This window comes from Jaculus jaculus, chromosome 19 (genome assembly GCF_020740685.1).
Source record: "Jaculus jaculus isolate mJacJac1 chromosome 19, mJacJac1.mat.Y.cur, whole genome shotgun sequence".
NCBI lineage: Eukaryota > Metazoa > Chordata > Mammalia > Rodentia > Dipodidae > Jaculus > Jaculus jaculus.
In genome coordinates this window covers 1,675,142-1,696,288 of record NC_059120.1, presented here as the reverse complement: position 1 = coordinate 1,696,288, position 21,147 = coordinate 1,675,142, and the positions used below count along the sequence as shown (strand labels likewise).

At 38.1% G+C, this 21,147-nt stretch overlaps 1 protein-coding gene across 16 annotated transcripts in view; it reads right to left on the bottom strand.

Moving 5' to 3' along the window:
* Lrrc7 (leucine rich repeat containing 7) overlaps nt 1-21,147 on the bottom strand; it is a 468,470-nt gene that overhangs the window by 112,103 nt on the left and 335,220 nt on the right. For 14 of the 16 annotated variants that reach the window (XM_045138031.1, XM_045138025.1, XM_045138023.1 and 11 more), the window contains 5 exons: nt 19,162-19,306; nt 14,113-14,185; nt 9,417-9,546; nt 6,174-6,289; nt 2,397-2,466 (listed from right to left, as the gene is read on the bottom strand). In XM_045138031.1, coding sequence (XP_044993966.1) covers nt 2,397-2,466; nt 6,174-6,289; nt 9,417-9,546; nt 14,113-14,185; nt 19,162-19,306 — 534 coding nt within the window. Of the gene's footprint in view, nt 1-2,396; nt 2,467-6,173; nt 6,290-9,416; nt 9,547-14,112; nt 14,186-19,161; nt 19,307-21,147 lie in introns of those variants that run through there. The other 2 variants (XM_045138034.1, XM_045138035.1) reach the window with 2 other exon arrangements.

The window sequence follows — 21,147 nt, the reverse complement described above, 5'->3', positions numbered from 1 at the left end:
ACCATTTAGATGAACAAATGAGCAGAGTCTGTATGAGACCATGGCTAGTACTAGAACCTTCCAGAGATGGATGAAAAATACACAATAAAAAGCACATCATTTCAATAAGGTTATGTCTAAGGGATAGTTCCAATGCTAAGGCTTTAAAAAAAATATTTTATTTTTACTTATTTATTTATTTGACAGAGAAAGAGGGAGAGAGAGAGAGAAAGAGAGAGAATAGATGGGCCAGGGCCTCCAGCCACTGCAAACAAACTCTAGTCGCTTGTGTCCCCTTGTACATCTGGCAAACGTGGGCCCTGGGAATTTAAACCTGGGTCCTTTGGCTTTGCAGGCAAATGCCTTAACCACTAAGCCATCCCTCCAGCCCAATGCTAAAGTTTTTATAATGAGGTTTTCTTCTTTTGTATAGTTGCTACAAAACTCAATAAAACCTTTTCAACTGTGTAAGGTGAGCTTAATCTTGAAGAGAACAAGATTAAATTATTAAATTGTTCAACTAAATAAGCACTTAGTGTGCTTCTATATGCTCATTTTCATGGGCTGTTGTCCTAGAGAGAGACAATGGATCTGTACCAGATTCAAACTATGCAAGATCATCTATAAATTTAATTGAGTTGTGTTATCTAGCTTGAACTTGTTTTTAATAGAAACTTGGGTTTTGGTATTTTTCTAAGCAGAGACATGGTCTATAATCAGATAAAATTGTACATATCTGATGTATCATGATATGATTGTGCTTATATTTTATTCTATTTTTTTTTCATTTGAGAGCGACAGACACAGAGAGAAAGACAGATAGAGGGAGAGAGAGAATGGGTGCGCCAGGGCTTCCAGCCTCTGCAAACGAACTCCAGACGCGTGCGCCCCCTTGTGCATCTGGCTAACGTGGGACCTGGGGAATCGAGCCTCGAACCGGGGTCCTTAGGCTTCATAGGCAAGCGCTTAACCGCTAAGCCATCTCTCCAGCCCTATTTTATTCTTTATTACTAATTTTTCAGAAAAGTTTTTAAAATTATTTATTTATTTATTTGTCAGAGAAAGAGGGAGAGAGGAAGAAAGAGAGAGAATGAATGGGGGCACCAGGGCTTCTAACCACTGCAAACAAACTCCAGATGTATGCACCCCCTTGTGCATCTGGCTAACATGAGCCCTGGGCAATTGAACCTGGGTCTTTTGGCTTTGCAGGCACATACCTTAACTGCTAAGCCATCCCTCCAGCCCAGAAAATTGTTTTTAAAAAGTCTTAGAACTCATGTATTACAGAAATACATTGAGAATGGTCATGTCATCTGATGTATTAAAATATGCTTATTTCATGACAATTATTAATAGGAGTGAAACAAAAGGTGGATACCAGTGTGTATACATACAATAAACAATGAGTTAAATGATACTGTTTACTCTCCCACGAAAAGAATAAATCATGCTGCCCAGCAGCCTGGTTCATGCTAATTCCCACAATGGTTTAATCATAACAATACACAGATACTGTGGAAGAGCCACAGCTTACGGATAAGGTTTGAACTGAAGTGACAATCCACAATTTAGCTTGTAGATGGAGGTGAGGACTGTAACATTCTCAAGTTGACAGTTTGCAATTTGTAGGAGTCATTTTTCATTTTTCACAAATTACCCAGATAACTAGAGGTATGAACAATTCATTTATCTGTAATGATAAACTAAATTCAAGATGAGTTGTTTTCATTTGGACACTGATATTTTGAGATAGGTTTTTAAAAAATTTTGAAACATAAGAAAACAGAAGACCAGTAAACTCTGCCAAAATTATCCACAGCCACTTCTTGGGGACAAATAAGATCTCTCTAATTATTTATTGTTGTTTTCAAGTTAATTAAGTTATTTATTAATACTCAATTGTTGATTCAATTATAATCTATTTTCATGAGAATATAAAAGCATATCAAAATAACTTCACAAAATACTAGAAATAGCTGCTTAAAGATATTGTTCAATTTCTTTAATAAAGTTTTAGAATTAAGTTGCCTATAATTAAAAGCATGAGAAAAGGAATCCCTCTTGTGGGGATGGGGATAATGGCTTCTTACTCTTTACGTTCAGAGATTATAATTAAAGTCTGTTCTCCAAGGGCAGGTGTGTGAGGCAGGAGCCAACCAGCTCTAACCAATCGCTTTGCATTTTGGGTCTCTGGTAGCGAAGTAGATGCCAAGTGGAAGTGCTCAGTGAGAGGGAAGCGGAGGCACTGCTCACCCACAGGGATGTTTGGACTGGCAGCTTTATAAATCTCTCCTTTGGGGGTAAAAAATACTTGCCAACAATTGTCAACTATGTCTATTGGGAATAAGTTGCTAACTGAAACCTTCAATTATAGTTCATCTAATGAACAAAATAAATCAGTCAACAAACTTTTTTACCTGATTATCAGAAAGCCACAGTGCTGCAAGCTCTTTAAGTTTGGTAAAGGAGAATGGTAAGTTCTTCAGTCTGTAAAAACAAGAAAGTTCTGATTGCACAGGTAGAAATGGGTAGAGCGAGCGTGCTTCTAAGAACTTAAAAACAGGCTGCTGTGTTTATTCCATTCTTGTCTTCATTCCTTTTTCCTGTGAGCATCACCCACATTCTTTAAGTAAAAATCTCTCTAATCTTTAAGTGCTTCCCCCAGTATCTGAATAAAATAAAGTACTGTTACCATGCCTTGTCAGGCTGCATGGCACATGGCCCTCAGATTGCTCTGCAGCAGTCCTTGCTTCTGCTACTATTTCCTCACGGCCCCAGCAACTGGCAGGTGCTCTGCCCGCCCACGGTGGGATTCAGCTGAGTCTTTTCTGTAATGTTCTTTCTGCCACGCTTTGCTGGGCTAAATCCCCAAATCCTTAGCCACTGGTGGCTCAAATGCCATTTTCTTGCAGAGGGTTTTTCTGGCCCCACATTTAAGCTGATTTACTCAGTCTAGTCTTAGGCTACCTTGTGTTACCTTTGTGGAATCTTCTGCAGCTTTCACACGTGACTTACTTTGTGATTATTGGTTTCCTTTCTGATACACCCGCAAATCTACAGTGTCTATGAGGGCAAGGGGCCATGTCTGTCTAACTTTTAACTAAACTTACAGTTTCCAAAGTTCTCTTAATCCCCAAGAGGAGGTGTTCTCTTACCCCTTGTATAGTCATTATATATTTCAAGAAGGAATCTTTACAAATAGAATTTTGGAGATATATGAAGTTTCTTTTCAGCTGTAATATTCCATCAACATTGTATTTAATGTTGGCTTAAGCCGTTGGGAGGCTGCACTACCAAAGGCTCCTTCAATATACTCCTTGATATTTTTGAAATTGTGCATGAACACACTTGATCATTTTGGTTATCATCCTAGCTAGGCTACACAGTGAGGTACAAACCCATTAGTGCAATTGACTGAAGGTTCACTTCTAAATATAGAAAGGCATTTCAGGAATAACTTTTAACAGAAATTTAAATCTTTTATGTTAGAATTTTACTAGCCAATTGAAAAACAAATGTATTTTGATAAAAGAAGCATAACATACTATAATAATTAATAAGTTAATTTTATGTGTAAAGACAATCATTTTCAAGTAATTTAGCAAATATGAAAAGAGATGGGCAGCCAATACAAAGATTAGGTGGAGAACTGTAGTCAGGGTAGAAAACCTTTCTGAACTAGTATTTTTAAAATGTATAAGAATACAAAGAATAAAAGGTATTAAGTTAGTAACAATGTTTTCTTGGTATAATTACAACTTTAACATTCTACTAAATAGCTCATAAAAGTCATTTGAATTCACTTATGCCAGTAATTATTTAGTAACATTTATGGGGGGAGGCATTTTTACACTAAGTGAATATACTTTAAAAGTAGACAATTTGCTGCATCAAAATGCCTCTAGATGAACATGCCATTATGGGAAAACTACATCCCGAAGATGCCACTGCAGTTGAGTCAGCATGGACAGTGTGAAGGAGAGGCATGCTGGAGAGCAGGGATCTTCCTTCACTTTGCTCTTCCAGTAACCTTTATGGAAGGCCAGTGTCTATTCAGCCCCATAAATGAGCATATATTGACCAATCAGCAGTCTGGCAGCTGACAGAGCAAGAGAATCGTTGTTCTTGGCTATGATGTCAAAATTTAAAAATCAATTACATTTTAGACACAAATTGCAATAGTCACTACTTGTGGATAGCATTTCTTGTTTAAGCTTTTCTCTGAGAAGTTCATTCTATGGTGGAGATGCTAACTTTGGCCTCAGATTTAGCTGAGCATTGATTTTTACCTCTGATCCATTGCTTGACTCATTAACTGAAAGTATTAATTTGGTTCAAATATGCATTGCAGTTACTGTACTCTCTGTGTGTAATGCTTTAAGTAGTCATTTCTAGCCTGATGAATCATTTTAAATTTCTGGCTTTGTGAACTCTTCAAGGTCTTATTTCATATACTTTCCCCAGAAACATAGAAGCATGTCTGACCCATGACAGGTACTCAATTTTACTATGTTTTGTGAATAACTAGTTATAATGTCCTAATAATCGTAATTATGGAGCATTTGTGGTACTTGGTAAGCATGCTTCATATATGGTTATTCAGACCCTTAAGGAAATCAAGAATTTAAGAGAGACTTCTATAGTTTACCATGAAAACTCCCTTTCCAGGTTGATTAATCCCTTGTCTAGTTTAAATAACTAGTCCAGGGCTGGAGAGATGGCTTAGTGGCTAAGGCACTTGCCTACAAAACCTAAGGACCCAGGTTTGATTCCCCAGAACCCACATAAGCCAGATGCAGTGTGGCACATGTGTCTGGAGTTTGTTTGCAGTGGCTAGAGATCCTGACATGCTCATTCTCCCTCCCTCTCTATCACAGATAAATAAGTAAATGAAAAAAAAATCTAGTTCTGCATGCCCCTTTGGCATATGCAATAGAAGTCAATAGGAATCTTTCTTCCTATGGTATTTAATGATCATACTTTTTAATCTGATGTGCAAACTGCCTTCTTCTGAACTCTCCTGTTCCTGAAAGTTTAAAAACTGACTTGTTTACTTCCAGCCTCCCATGAGAAATTCTTCCTTTGGAGTATACAGGCCAACAAAAATGTTTTTAAAAACGAATTTAATTCATAAGAATACACTTAGAGATTTTTTTAAAAGAGACTTGTGAAGTGAGATACACATTCAGTATATTGCCTTCCCCTTCCAGCTTGGCAGCCCAATCAGAAGAGGACAGAACCCCTCCTGTTGGGCAGAACACTGATGTTTCCTTGTCACTGATTCATAAATAAAGACACTTTATTCTATTATGTGGGAATACTATTTAACTGCTAAGAGAATAGCTTTAAAATTTAGGTTTCATTTTTCCTAAAGAAAGGCAGAAACAAGTGAGAATATTTGTGCTTGTACTTAAGCTTTCATTATTATGTAAACTCTCATCTTGGTCTGTGAGTTCCTAACTGTCATTTTTCTGACAGGAACTTTCTAGAAACATATAATTCATGCATTCTCCTCTGTGATCATTCTATAGATTTGGTATTTATTTTTAGTCAGTATTTACCCTATACATTTCTATTTAAGGTTATTTTTAATAGAGGAGATGAGGACAACAAAGACAAATTGTATAGTTTCATTTTTCTTTGTACCATCCACCAATATAACATTTTGTCACAAAAGTGGACTTATCCTTTCTTTCTGTTCATGATTATCTAGTTACTGCAATGTACAGATGATGCAAATTTTGAGGATTAGCTGACTAACAATATTTTTACTAGCACTCAGAATTGTGATATACAACTGCCCAGTGATATGTTGAATAAATAAATACATAAAAATATGAATGTATGCGTATATTCTTAAATATACACATATTTTATTAATACTGTTTATAGAATTTTATTAAATTTATTTTCCCATATCTTTATGTTACTATGATTTCTACATATGGGAGGGTTTTATTATATACATATGACTATATGCTGCATATATTTTATATAACTTAATATGTAATTTTAATATAATAAAATATTGAGAGCTAGAAACACCTGGTTTAAAAATGATTTAGCTTCTGTTATTGCTTGCCTAAAGCATGTGTATTTATATCTTATGTACTTAGCAAAAATTTTCCAAAAATTTGCACAGACAAATATAATTTATTTTTAGTATATATATAAATGAAATGTTGCAAAAATACCTGTTATCACTCAAATTTAAAACTCTTAGTTTTTGCATCTGCCCAATTTCTTCAGGAAGAAATTCCAGCTTATTGGAGCGTAGAGACATAACAGTCACATTCTTACAGCTTCCAATCTATTGGTAGCAAGAGAACATAATAATTACAATGTAATTATATTAATTTTTCTAATACACAAAACAATTTATCACACAGATTTCTTTTTAAAAATATTTTGTTTTTATTTATTTATTTTAGAGAGAGAAAGAGGGAGAGAGAGAAAGGGAGAGAGACAGAGAAAGAGAGAGAGAGAATGGGTGTGCCAGGGCTTCCAGTCACTGCAAACGAGCTCCAAATGCATGTGCTACCTTGTGCATCTGGCTCATATGGGCTTGGGGAGTAGAACCGAGGTCCTTTGGCTTTGCAGGCAAGAGCCTTTACCACTAAGCCATCTCTCCAGCCCACAGAATTATTTTTCTTTGGTTTCTTATGGCATGGTTTCACACTGTAGCCCTGGCTATCCTGAAACTCCTTATGTAAAATAGACTAGCCTTGAAATTTTGGTGATCGTTTTGCATCTGTCTCTAGAAGGCTGTGTGGCACCACACCTGGCCTATAGATTTCCTCATCATTTAAAATTTTCTCTTACTATGTGCTTTGTCTTATACTTTCATAATTGTCTTTTTTGGTATGTATATGTGGTATGTGTAATGTGGTGTGTGTGTGTAATGTGGTCTGTATGTGTGGTGTGTGTAATGTGCTGTGTATGTGATATGGTATGTTTGTGTGGTGTGTGTAATGTGGCGTGTATATGATGTGGTATGTATGTGTGGTGTGTACTGTCATCACATGTGTGTGCTCATGTGGTACCTCAAGTGCTCGCCTGTGGAAACTGGAGGGTACATTGTGTGTCCTGCTTCATTCCTCGCCTGCCTGTTCTTACAAGAGCTGGAGTCTCTTAAGGATTCCGGAGCTTACCTTTTTTTTTTTTTTTTTTTTTTTTTGAGGTAGGGTCTCACTCTGGTCCAGGCTAACCTGGAATTCACTATGTAGTCTCAGGGTGGCCTCGAACTTGTAGCAATCCTCCTACCTCTGCCTCTGGAGTGCTGGGATTAAAGGTGGGTGCCATGCCGGGCTTCAAAGCTTGCCATTTTTATGCAAACCAGCAATTCATCTTTGCTCCCCACTGGCTAGGATAAGTCCACTTTTGTGACAAAATGTTATATTGGTGGATGGTACAAAAAAAATGAAACTATACAATTTGTCTTTGTTGTCTTCATCTCCTCTATTAAAAATAACCTTAAAGAGAAATGTATAGGGTAAATACTGACTAAAAATAAATACCAAATCTATAGAATGATCACAGAGGAGAATGCATGAATTATATGTTTCTAGAAAGTTCCTGTCAGAAAAATGACAGTTAGGAACTCACAGACCAAGATGAGAGTTTACATAATAATGAAAGCTTAAGTACAAGCACAAATATTCTCACTTGTTTCTGCCTTTCTTTAGGAAAAATGAAACCTAAATTTTAAAGCCCCAGGGCTTCCTCAGGCCCTTGTGTTTGCACAGGAAGTGCTCCTAGCTGCTAATCTTGCTTTCTAAAATTGGTGTGTATGTCACATATTTTCATATACTGAGGAGATTAACACCTCAAATTCTTTTCAGATTAAGAATAATTTTCTTAATCAGTTTCATATTAAAATACTTGGTAACACTTATTTTCATAAATCACATTGCTTTTTCTAAGTGGTATTCATATATCTTTGCTCATAATAAATGAAATATTGTTGAAAATTTCCTGGAAAATCTTATTTTACTTCATATTACAATGATATTTATCATTATTAATAACATTTGGTTCTAAAGTAATGGTATATTGATCATTATCTTACCATTATGGAGATGTTCAGTAAGAGATGTTAAATTCAACATATACCTCATATATTTTTCTTGTTTGTTTGTTTGTTTTTTGTTTTTTTCGAGGTAGGGTCTCACTCTGGCTCAGGCTGACCTGGAATTCACTATGTAGTCTCAGGGTGGCCTCGAACTCACGGCGATCCTCCTACCTCTGCCTCCCGAGTGCTGGGATTAAAGGCGAGCGCCACCACGCCCGGCTCATATATTTTTCTTGACACTACTAAATGAATTCAGTTTAGAGATTAAAATTAACAGAATCTCTTGGTGTATCTGGAAGCTAAAATAATATAATGCAACACAAAACTTTACAAGCATATTTATAGTAAAAAATTTTGGCTTCAGAAATGGAGATGAAATTATCCCCAAGCATTATTTATAACTGTTCTTAAAAGCAAAATACATAAACTAAATGACTCAAAATTGCATTCCTTAGCATTGATTAGCATATTTCCTGTTCTTTCTGTGCGTCATTTCAGTCAAGTGCCTTTTCTAGAATTTGTTATTTATAATAGAATGATTTACATATATCTATATAAAAGGATATTAATTACTACATATTTTCATAGATCAACTCATGAATTTACCCTGACATTTCACTGTTAGAATTTTATTTCAAAATAGACTCATTAAAAGTTAAGGAAGGGTTGGGGAGATATATCAGCCAATAAAGTGCTTGCTTTGCAAGCATGAGGACCTGAGTTTGATCCCCAGAATCCACATAAACATGCCAGGCATGGTAGCATGCTTGCAGCACCAGTGCTGAGGAGGCAGAGACAGGCGCATCCCTGGGACAAGCTGGCCAGCCGGTCCAGTCTTGCGTCAAGTTCCAGGCTATTGAGAGATCCTGTCTCAAAACAGGAGACACTGCTCCTGAGGGTGACACCTAAAGTTGTCTTCTGGCCTCCACACTTATATTTTTGTGTGTGCACACCCAAACAGCCACATGTGCCCATATATGCACATGTATGCACACAGTGAGCTGAAGGAAACAAGCTCTTTCATTGCTCACTATTGTTAACTTCTCTGGGTAACTCTGACATGCACACACATACACACACACATACAGCTAAAAGAAACCAGCTCATTGATAACATCTCTAGGTAACACACACATACACACACAGCTGAAAGATACAAGCTCATTGCTAACTTCTCTGGATAATTCTGACACACAGAAAGAGAAAGAGAAAGAGAGAAAGAGAGAGAGAGAGAGACAACTGATAGGAACAAGATTATTGTTCACTTCTCTGGATAATTCTCTCTCTCTCTCTCTCTCTGTCACACACACACACACACACACACACACACACACGAGATAACTGATAGAAACAAGGTCATTGCTCACCTCTCTGGGTAGCTCTGGAAGGAAATTCTCATCCACTGCTAATGTTCGGAGACTGTGAAGGTAGCCGATGGTGGAGGGCAGGGACTCCAGTTCATTGCAGCTACAATCAAACTCTTCTAATAGAGATAAACTAAGAAGTCACATGCATTAGTCAGACATTTAAGTGTTCCATGGCCAAAAAAAAGTTCTGAAAAAACCCCAGATATCCAAATTCACTAAAAATTTATTTTTTTACATTTTGTTTATTTTTGTTTATTTATTTGAGGGCAACAGACAGAGGGAGAAAGAGGCAGAGAGAGAATGGGTGCACCAGGGCCTCCAACCACTGCAAATGAACTCCAGACGAGTGTGCTCCCTTGTGCATCTGGCTAATGTGGGTCCTGGGTCCTGAGGCTTCACAGGCAAACACTTAACTGCTAAGCCATCTCTCCAGCCCTAAAAATTTATTAATCAAGGGATGCACAGTAATTTATAAATCAGTCTATTTATAAAGCTCTGTTAAGTGCTCAAATGTCATTCAATAAGTGGTTTAATATGATAAAGTTAATATGGCTCACTTTTCCCCTTCTAAATTCAGCTGCCATTATCTGAATTACTGAAGATGACGCAAAGAATGGTCTGCTTGTCTCAACATAGGTGTTATTGGCAGCAAGAGACTCAGAAGGCACAGCCTTGGAATGAGCAGCTGTAACTGGGTCTGGGCTGGTGAGGCTGTGGAGACATGTGCAAGTACAGGAGGAGGAAGGGCCAGAATCAGACAGAAACATCGAACCAAGCACTTTAGAGACTGAAAAAACTCCTCCTTTCAACAACTGTTAAAGATACCTGCCATTTCAATTCTATTTTTGCAGATGAGAAAATTAGGGTTAATGAGGTAAGCATTGTGCACCAAGTCACACAAAGTAGCAAAGCTGGGGCTGAGACAAGGACCCTGGGGCCACTGCCTTCTGGGCTGTGGACTGGCATATTTCAACCCACAGATGCACTCTGCCTGGATTATACAGTACTATAAAATATAGTAAATTTCACAAAATGTCCCTTTGTTTTGCTGGTTCTTGCAAATCTTGTGATCCTGGCTCTTTTTGCTTCTACTACAAGGAACAAAATGTAAAACAACATTGTCCTGTCCATACCACTCCATACTTTAGCCTTGATCTTCAGAGAGGGATTGTAGGAATAGAGATCAAAGTTAAGATGCGGAAGCAAGACAATTCAACATCTGTTTGAGATATCTTGGGGTCACAGAGGGTCCGGCACTGCACAGTGGTCCTAGTTGGACTGCAGTTGCCATTGCTGTCCTTATTGCATGGTTATTACCATTTGTAATATTGTTGTGACTGCACATGACTGCAGCAGGAAGGAATTCTGCAGGGCAAGGATGCCACCAGTGTAGAGGAAAGACGGACTAGTTGGAGCAAGGTTGAGGTGGCACTTCCTGTTTTGTAGGTTGCAAATAACTCTCCTGAATGCTGTTTGCACCATATGATGCACTGATAAAGCAAACATGGAAATCAAGCGTGTGGGTTGAGGTCAGAATGGATCGTGTTCTGGCTCTGTCACTTACTCCAGGTATGATTTTGGATATTAATAAGTAAAACAAAGTCCACCACTCAAAGAGAGCTACTTCATTTCAACTGTCAGGCGAGGGAACACAAGGAAAGACGTTCGGTGACAGACAACAGTAGGTGGTGGTAATGGGTCCCCATAACTCTGCTGAAGAAGAACCCGTGACTTACACTCCCGGAAGGGCAGAGTGAACGTCCAGGTCTGAGTACAGTGGGGAACCCTAGCCCCACCCATGGGATCGTTTCAGTCCCCTGTGACTCAGGCCAGAGCCGCTCTGGGTTATATCCTTATGAGACTCAGCTGATTAGAAGAACCTGTTGTGAGACTGCCTCAGACTGAGTAACAGCTCTCAGGCAGGTGCTAATAGACTGAAAATTATCCTTTTTATTTTTTTTCAATAAACAAGTCACAGAATTTCCTTTCTAACTCACTTTCTTTGTATCTGCAGTGAGGATACTAGGAGTTTTTGCCTCATGCAGTAGCTCTGAATACTCATAAGATACTACACATAAAATCTTAGCATTAAATTTGTTTCTAAGTCCTTTGGGACTTCCACAGACACAAGTGGTTGTATTCCTGGGGGCCAGGTAGAAATAGCTTTGTTTTGTGTGAGTTTTTGAAGGCAAGAATAGATATGCATGGGAAGCCAGTGACAGTGTTTCTGTTCTTTCAGGGAAGAAGCCTAACACTCTGTCTGATGAGCACAACACACTGCATAAACGCAGAATTGGATAGGAGGTCACCAGGATTAAAAAATATTTTATTTATTTATTTGCAAGCAAAGTGAGGAGAGAGAGAGAGAGAGAGAGAGAGAGAGAGAGAATATGAATGAATATGGGTGTCAGGGCCTCCCATCACTGGGGATACTGGAGAATTGAACCTGGGTTTTTAGGTTTGGAGGCAAGCGCCTTAACTGCTGAGCAATATCTCCAACCCAAATCACCAGGATTTTAATCTTTTATTTGTGTGTTCTGAATATGATGTGGTGTGTTGTATGCAAGTGCATGTGACCTCACTACACCCCATAAGCTTGCCTATGATGGCTGGAACAGAGCAGCAGGTGTCCTGCTCCACTACCCTCCTTCTTGGTCCTGTTTTGAGTCAGTCTCTAACTGATTCCATGGCTGCTCCCACTGTAATGGGAGAGCTGAGTTGCTGAATTCTGGGTGAAATCTGATAGGAAACTTCAAGTTGGAAATACTAGAGCCTTGTAGCAGGATATAACAGTCAGTGGTATGTGTGCTTTATAGAAGACTTCTGGCAAACTGTGGAAGTAACTGCCAGATTTGTATGGGACACACACAGAACTGTGGAAGAAGCAGCTGACCATGGGGATGGTGACACCTATCCTCCTAGAGAAGCTCAGATAAACTGCCACAGGCACTTAATAAAGTCTGATTTATCCACATTAGTGAGGAAGTGCCTTTGGTAACAAGGATGAAAATGTCCCAGAGAAAGTGATGATGGCAATAGTTTCATGAAGAGAACTCACAGATCTTACAAAACAGTGAAAACACAAAGGACAAAAGGTTGGAAATGGAATTAGACTTAAAAGGAGCATGACAGAGTTTCACCTACGCATGGAGAAGACATTCACTCCATATCAAAACTTACACTACACAAATGAAGGCAGGCTCTGGTTCAGGCCTCACCCAGTACATCTCTGTAAGACCAAACTAAACTCTACTGATGTTTATAAGTATATGTTCTAAATAAATAGCATCTTTACCTTTCTTCCTATTTCTATGTATTTTTATAACTACAGTAAATACTTAATGTCGTGATGGAAGGTTTTAAGACCTTGTAAAAGACATGATTTTCCCATTGTTAAGACTGTTTTGCAAACTTTAAAGTGAACACTCACTTTTATAGTCCCTGTGACATTATGGTTTACAAGAAATATGTAGTTGGCATTCAGTCAGATCCTGGCTCCTAAAATCTTTGGCATCTCCAGACCATATTTATCTTTTTGCATACTAAGAAGAAGACCATCAGCTGAGGATTCTTGTGTAGTTTCAGGATGGGAGGCACTTGCCAGCATAAGTAACCCTGTAATGTGATTGGACTGTACAATCTCACCCACTGACCTCTGGGAATGGGGGAGAGGCTGAGGGTGAGCTGACCACACAGGCTAATGACATAATCAACCAAGCTTTTAAACCCCCTGATGTTCAAAGAACTTCAGGGTTAGTGTTCACATGGAGCTGCTGGAAGGAAGGACATGCCACAGGAAGGGATGGAGGTCCTATGTCCCTTCACAAATATGAGCTTTCTCATCTGTACCCTTGCAGTTTCTTTTATAACATACAACTCCACCTGTTCCTGATTTTTCTGAGCAATTCTGGCAAAAGATCAGACATGAGGAGGGCCTTGTAGCAGGCTCCTGTTTATAGGTGTAGGAGATCTGGATTTGGGACTGATCTCCAAGTATGGGACAGTTCTGCAAGAGTGAGCTCTTTCTCTGTGAGTTCTGATTTTAATGATAGATGGCTTTGAATTGAGTTAAGTTGTAAGGTACCCAGTTCAGGTCCACAGTGTTATAATTGATTAAAGACTGTCTAGCATTGTCTACAACTCCTAGTAGATATTATTTCCATTTTGCATATGAGAAGTTTGTGACTGTGGTTCTGAGATGTGAAGTAATTTGCTTAAGGTTAATTTAATTGGCTAATTAAAGCTAGGATTGAAACTTGTTCCTCCACATTCCTCAGCACAATGGAGAAGGTTGGAGATGCTCAGGTCATCATTGGATCACTCAAGGGGCCTATATTTTTGTTGGGAAGCCATGGTAAAATGAGGGGAAAAATTTCAATGATGATTCTAAAGATAAACATGATTAATGTAATAATGGGAAAAGTCACGAGTTAGTGTTGTTGCTTGCTTGTGGAAGATTCAGGGTTGAATAATTCTCATTAGGTTATGTACTCAGAATGCATATTAGGCTATACACTTTGAGCTGATATGATGTTTGGATAGAAAATTAAGATCTGTACCAATATATAACTGGATAAAATATAGTCTAAAATAAATTGGCATAGGAACAACTAGTGTACAATGTTTTAATAAGAAGCTCAACACATTCTTCCATTAGTGTTACAGATAAGCTGACTGGTATGAAATTTGTACTTACTTTCCAATTGTGTTGGGTAGCATTGTGAGTTGATTGTCATCTACTTTTAGAGTTGTTAGCTTTTTCAACAGTCCTAAAACAGAGAACTTTGATTAATACATAAGAGCAGGAAATGCCATATAAAAGAAATCAAGGAGTCATTTGTGATGAATGCTTGGTGTTCTAATAAATTGCAGTGTGCTTGTAATCCACAGGCACATGTGGTATTTGTGAGTCTACATTTCACTTTCTGTTGTAAACATTCTCTCCTGTCAGTGGCAGTGACAAGCACCAGTGAGCAAAACCTGGGGTCCATAGATGCTATGACATCTCCTGGTCTCAAAGTCCTTCAGCAAATGGGCCAGCAGAAAATTTTCAAATCAGCTGTGATTTAATATTAAAGCAACTCTGAAGCACAGAGAACAAACATTCCTATGGGGATGCACATTGGAAACAAACCTAACTGAAGAGTAATGACTGAGAGAAATCAGTGCCAAGGTTTTGCAACACAGTGCTCATGATTTCGGACTTTGGAAAATTACAACCCATGACATCACAGTCTCTTTGATCCTATAAATCCTTGGGTTGGATCAGCATTATGTACAAAAATTTTCAACTTTTAATACTCTCTGTTGAATTGTCTAGGGACTAAAATTATAGCTATTTATTTTTTATATTTGTTTGAGTCCCTGACCTTTCTCAAGTTTTCAGCATTGCTTTAGAGTAGGGATTCAAATCTTGAAGAATTCTTTGGAGCCCTGGCTTCCTGGTGTGGCTCAGCCATCTGTGATTCAGTCAATTGATAAAGAGAATTTTGTTCTTTCCTCCTTTCGGGGCCTCAATGGACAACAGCCACTCAATCGATGAAAAGCAGAATTGCCTTCCTTACCCAGACGCCATGCAACCCATGAGACAACATGCATTATATGGCCCAAATCCAAGGGCAAAGAACTAATGTGAGGTTAGTTTTTGTTTTCTATTCCACCTACACACAGGTGCTATAGATTATTATATCCTGCATAAAATTTGTCCTAAAATACATTATACTGCATGGTCAAATACCTTTTGGGTAATTCCTAGTTATTATGGAGCTTATCCTTTAAAAAATTTTTTTATTAGCATACAAAGAGTTAGGTTTCATTATGGTACTTTCAAACATTATTATTATTATTTTTTTTTGTTTCCCTTCCTCTTCCATTTCCTCTGCAAACTTAGTCTCCTTTTTGGTTTTCTTAGATCTCTTGCTATACTAATGTAAAAATATGATTTTCAGAAATAACTGTGGCATTCGTGTTTACGTGTGCATGCTTGTATCTTGCAAATCTGGTTTCTGGTAATGCTTCTAGGTCATGATCATTCCTTTAAACATGGCGATTCTTTAATGATAAGAGGAAGTGACAAAAGTCTGAAATAATGCTACTGTTTGATCTAAAATTTTAGTATGCTCAGTTACTTTTCTTCAGAAGCAGTCAGTGTCTCTCCCATGGAGAGAAGTGTTACCAGTGTCAGACTCTTGCAGTAGGATATCTATCTACATGCAGGGCCTAAGTCATCAGCTTGGAAACAAGGACACCTGGAAATAGCACAATCTACACAGCAGCAATTTATTTCCGAAGTGAGAACATCTATGTTCTACTAGTGTTTAAATCACTTTAGCTTCTCTAGTGGGTAGGCTGAAATATTTGCTTTGGAAATGCAAAAAAAAAAAAATCTGAATGTTTTTATCAGCTGAGGAAAGAAACTATGAATCACACTTCAATTTTTTATGGCCACCTGATTGCATAGACTATTGTGCCTACTGATCAGGGGATCAACTAGAGGTAGACAGTGTTTACATCACTTGATTGTCACAGTAGACTAGAAAGTGGATCATAGGAAGCCACAGGACTCAAATATATTCTCTGGTTTACCAGGAAGCCAGGTAATCAAATAACACTTCAAGAAGACCTGAGTCTCTAGCTGGTATACATCTGTAATCAGATACTTGGCAATGCTGGTCAAATATAATGTCCCATGAAGTCTCAATGTGGTCCAAAGGCAGTTCCAGGAGTAACTGTCTGAAATAAGAGTTGATTTCTTACTGTAAGAGTCATTTGGACCTGGAAAGAAGGTGCTGGATAATCCTACCTTCCTGTCCTCTTAATATGCCCGCAGAGCCTGCCCACATACCATTTCTGAACTAGTTGTTCTCCTGCGGTCAGAAAGCTGATCCCAGAGTCTGCTTTTTTAAAAGCAATTTATTTATTTATTTGAGAGATGGGAAGACCATCTATCTATCGATTGATCGATCGATCGATCGATAGATAGATAGATAGATAGATAGATATGGAGAGAGAGAGAGCGAAAGAGAGAGCAAGCCAGCGCCAACTGCAACTGCAAACAAACTTCGGATGCACTTGCCACTATGTGCATCTTGCTTTATGTGGGCACTGGGGAAGCCATTCCAGGCCATCAGGCTTTGCAAGACAGCACTTGGAACCACTAAGCCATTTCTCCAGCCCCTTAAGTATGCTTTTAAAGGAAGATGTTAAATAAATAATTAGATCACATTAATAATGCTTCCTCACCTACTACCTTGTTAAAGTAAGACTTTCTGCTTTTTGTTTTAGGTGTGTTTAATATATAGAATAGAACTAAAATTAAAAATATCCAGTTTGAAATACTCTTATTTATTTATTTATTTTGGTTTTTTGAGGTAGGGTCTCACTCTAGTCCAGGCTGACCTAGAATCCACTATTAGTCTCAGGGTGATCCTTCTACCTCTGCCTCCATAGTGCTGGGATTAAAGGCATGCCCTACCATGCCTGGCTGAAATACTGTTTTAAAACAAAACAAGTTCCAATTATTTTATTTGTTGCATTCACTGTGATTTATGACATTTTTATGATTTCTTTAACTTTTTCTTTATGAATATTTTTTCACCCTGTCTGATGGCAGACACATTCTAAATTTCATGCATATGTACATACATTTATATAATTTTATATCTTCTACATATTTCCTTGGGTCGTTGCTATATCTCCATCCTATTTTAGGTTCAGGTAGAATCTCATTCTTCTTAAGCATGAGTAACTTTTTTCCATTACCAAATATTTAAGGAGAGTGCACCATATGCCAGGTATAGTTCTTGGCACTGAGAGGATAGCTGTGGACTCAAATATGTTCTCTGGCTAAATGAATTCTGTTTGTACTTGTGGTGGTATGGACGTACTGAGGACTGAGGTGGTGTGAAGTGCTAAGGACTGAGGTCATGTGAGGTGCTGAGGACTGAGGTGGTGTGAGGTTATCAGGACTGAGGTGGTATGAGATGCTTAGGACTCGGGTGGTGTGGACTGAGGACTGAGGTGGTGTGGAAGTACTAAGGAGTGAGTTGGTGTGGAGTGAGGTGATATGGAGGTACTGAGAACTGAGGAGGTGTGAACTGAGGACTGAGGTGATATAAAGTGCTCAGGTCAGAATGAGGTCACATGTCATGACTCTGTCATCTTGACCTGATGTATGACTCTCCTTTTCATTGATACATCAGTGCTTCCTAGACTGGTCTGCTCTCAGTTTCATCTAGGATGTCTAAGAATAGATACCACAGACTTCCTACCCCATACCCTTCAGAATGGACATATGAAAGGGTTCGATGAAGCTTATATTTAGTCTTATGGTTGGAGAAGTACTATTTATTTGTTTTTATTTAAATTTTTTTTAAATAATTTATTATTTTTTATTTGAGAACAACAGACAGAGAGAGAAAGAGGGGGAGAGAGAGAGAGAATAGGCGTGCCAGGGCTTCCAGCCACTGCAAACGAACTCCAGACGCGTGCGCCCCCTTGTGCATCTGGCTAACGTGGATCCTGGGGAATCGAGCCTCGAACCAGGGTCCTTAGGCTTCACAGGCAAGCGCTTTACCGCTAAGCCATCTCTCCAGCCCTTTATTTAAATTTTTAAAAATTAAATTAACTTTTTTGTTTATTTGTGAGAGGCAGATGACAGAGAGAGAGAGAATATGGGCATACCAGGACCCCTCCAGCTACTGCAAAACAACTTCAGACTCATGTGCCCCCTTGTATATATGGCTTACATGGGTACTGGGGAATTGAACCTGGGTCCTTAGGCTTCACAGGTGTCTTAACTGCTAAGCCATCTCTCCAGTCCTAAGAAGAACTATTTAAAATATGCAATTATATATATCAAGAAGACAGAAAGTCTGGAGGAAAGAAAAGCTAGTGTGATTTTTGCCTCACCCAGTACTGTCCATCATCCTGAAGGGACAGTAAAAGTGGAATGGTGATTAATTACTGAAGGAGGGCTGGAGAAGCCTCATATCTATGCCCCTCTCACCAGCCTTCCTGGGTGTCACTTGTTTCAGAAGCATTAGTAAGTTGTAAAAATATGACACATCTATTCCAATCATGTTAAACTGTATACCTTAAAGTTAAGTAATTCTCTTAGCTATCAGCTAAATAGCTCTCATAAATAATAATACAAAGTTTATATACATAAAAGATTAATCATTATTTAGGTATAAACATAAAATTCATAAACAAAAAGGATATAATTCAAACCACATATGTATAATATTTGACAATAATTAGTTTTATCAGCAACTTATTAGGGAAAATATGTTCTTTAAACAAAATAGAAGTAATAACACATTTTATGTTTCTAAACTTTCTTGCTATTACTATGTTATAACATGTTACAATGACATTAAAGAGAGAATGAATATAGCAGCATTCCATGTGTAGAAGCGATTGTAGTCCTATGGCCTATGGAGATCCCCATCATTATCAAATAACTCTAAATCTAAGATGTATACTCCTCATGTAAACATTTTACAACTTCGGAGATTTAACAATTTTAAAATATATCAATTTATTAGAAACATTTCAATAGCTGAGTTGAATTTGATTGCTAGAGTTAACGCTTAATTTTAAGATATTTGTAAAATGCTATTTTATAATCTCACATGGTAAATTTAGTAATTTATTAATGTCATATTAGCAGAATGTTACCTATACATATAAACAAAAAACCTGTACATTTGACATAATTATTCATGAAATATTATATTCTCACCTATGGAGTCAGGCAATTGCTGTAGCATGTTGGATGACAGTAAGAGGTCCTCAAGTGCTTCACATCCAGAAATATCCATGTCAACTGTTTCTATTCTGTTTTTTGACATATCCAGGTATACCAACATCTTTAATTTCCCTATAGACTTGAAGACATTGCATAAACTCAGGGTTAGTTGAGGAACTTTCATAAGATATTTCAAAGTTGTGAGAACTGTAATATGTACGGTTAACTTCAGAAGCCATCACAATAATAAGTATTGGCAAGGATGTAGACACATTTTACCACTTGTTCATTTCAGGTAGGAAAGTATAATGGTGTATCCACTTTGGAAAATAAGTTTGCAGTTTCTTCAATGTTAGAGTATTCATGTGATCCACAAGTCTCTAGACAGATTTCCTCAGAGTAAAAACATTTGGGCATGGAAATGGTCACAGACACATTCTTCATGATATCCCAAAGTGGCAACAACCCAAATCTATATCCACAGCTTCATGGGCCAGCAGGATGAGATCTATTCATACAATGGAATATTATTTGGCAATAACAATGAGTAAAGTGTTCCATAAAATGAATGAACCTTAAAAGATGATTGTCACAAAGGACCACACACTGTGGTAGGTGTGGTGGAGCACACATTTCATCTCAGCACTTGGGAGGCAGAAGAGGATCTCTGTGAGTTTGAGACCAACCTGGGACTATAGACTGAGTTCCAGGTCAGCCTGGACTAGAGTAAAACTCTGCCTCAAGGAAAAAAAGTACCCCCACACTGTGGTATTCCTCTCACATAATGACCACAAGATATAGATATATAGATTATGAAAGCAGGGCAGGGTGGTGGCTGTGACTGTGAGCAGATCTGGACTTTCTGGATGAAATGATGGGCATGTTGTAATGTTGGTTGTGATGATGGCTGTGGGACAATGTCTGCTAAAAACAACTGAATTGTGAATGTCCTATAAACCACTTCTCATAAATTTCATACCAAGGCAACTGTGATAACACAATAATCACTTCAAAGTTGCCACTGAATATTATACCAAATATGGTTTTCACTGAAGCAATGCATGCTAACACATTATGGCTAAAATTTCAAATAAATATGAAAGATAAAGTTGTGATGTGGATTTTATTCTACTAATCAGATTTGATGTTTGTTAATTGGACAGCTTGTTTTGTGGGTCTACAATATGTGATTGTCTGTGTTACATACTGTAGAAAAATCCCAAGCCATAAAGACAATTGGGAGAGGAAGTTTGTCATCATGGAGACAGTAATACTTTATTTTGTAGTCCAGATTCTCTTTTTGTGACCCAGACTGGCCTTCAACTTGAAGATTTTCTGCCTCAGCCTCCCACGTGTTTAGATTATAGATACAAGCCACCATGACATGACTGTTGAAAATAATGCTTACCTCTTCAGTAAGTTCACATCACTGAGGGTAACATTCAAATACATACTTATAATATCCTATGACATTCATGTATGTAATGTCACAGAGGAGCAGGGAAATACACGGTTATAATATCCTCTGACGTTCACGTATGGAATGTCACAGAGGAGCAGGGGGATACACAGTTATAATACCCTCTGATGTTCACGTATGGAATGTCACAGAGGATCAGGGGAATACACAGTTATCCTCTGATGTTCCTGTATGGAATGCCACAGAGGAGCAGGGGAATACATGCTTATAATACCCTCTGATGTTCACATATGGAATGTCACAGAGGATCAGGGGAATACACAGTTATCCTCTGATGTTCCTGTATGGAATGCCACAGAGGAGCAGGGGAATACATGCTTATAATACCCTCTGATGTTCACATATGGAATGTCACAGAGGATCAGGGGAATACACAGTTATCCTCTGATGTTCCTGTATGGAATGCCACAGAGGAGCAGGGGAATACATGCTTATAATACCCTCTGATGTTCACATATGTAATGTCACAGAGGGGCAGGGGGATACATGCTTATAATACC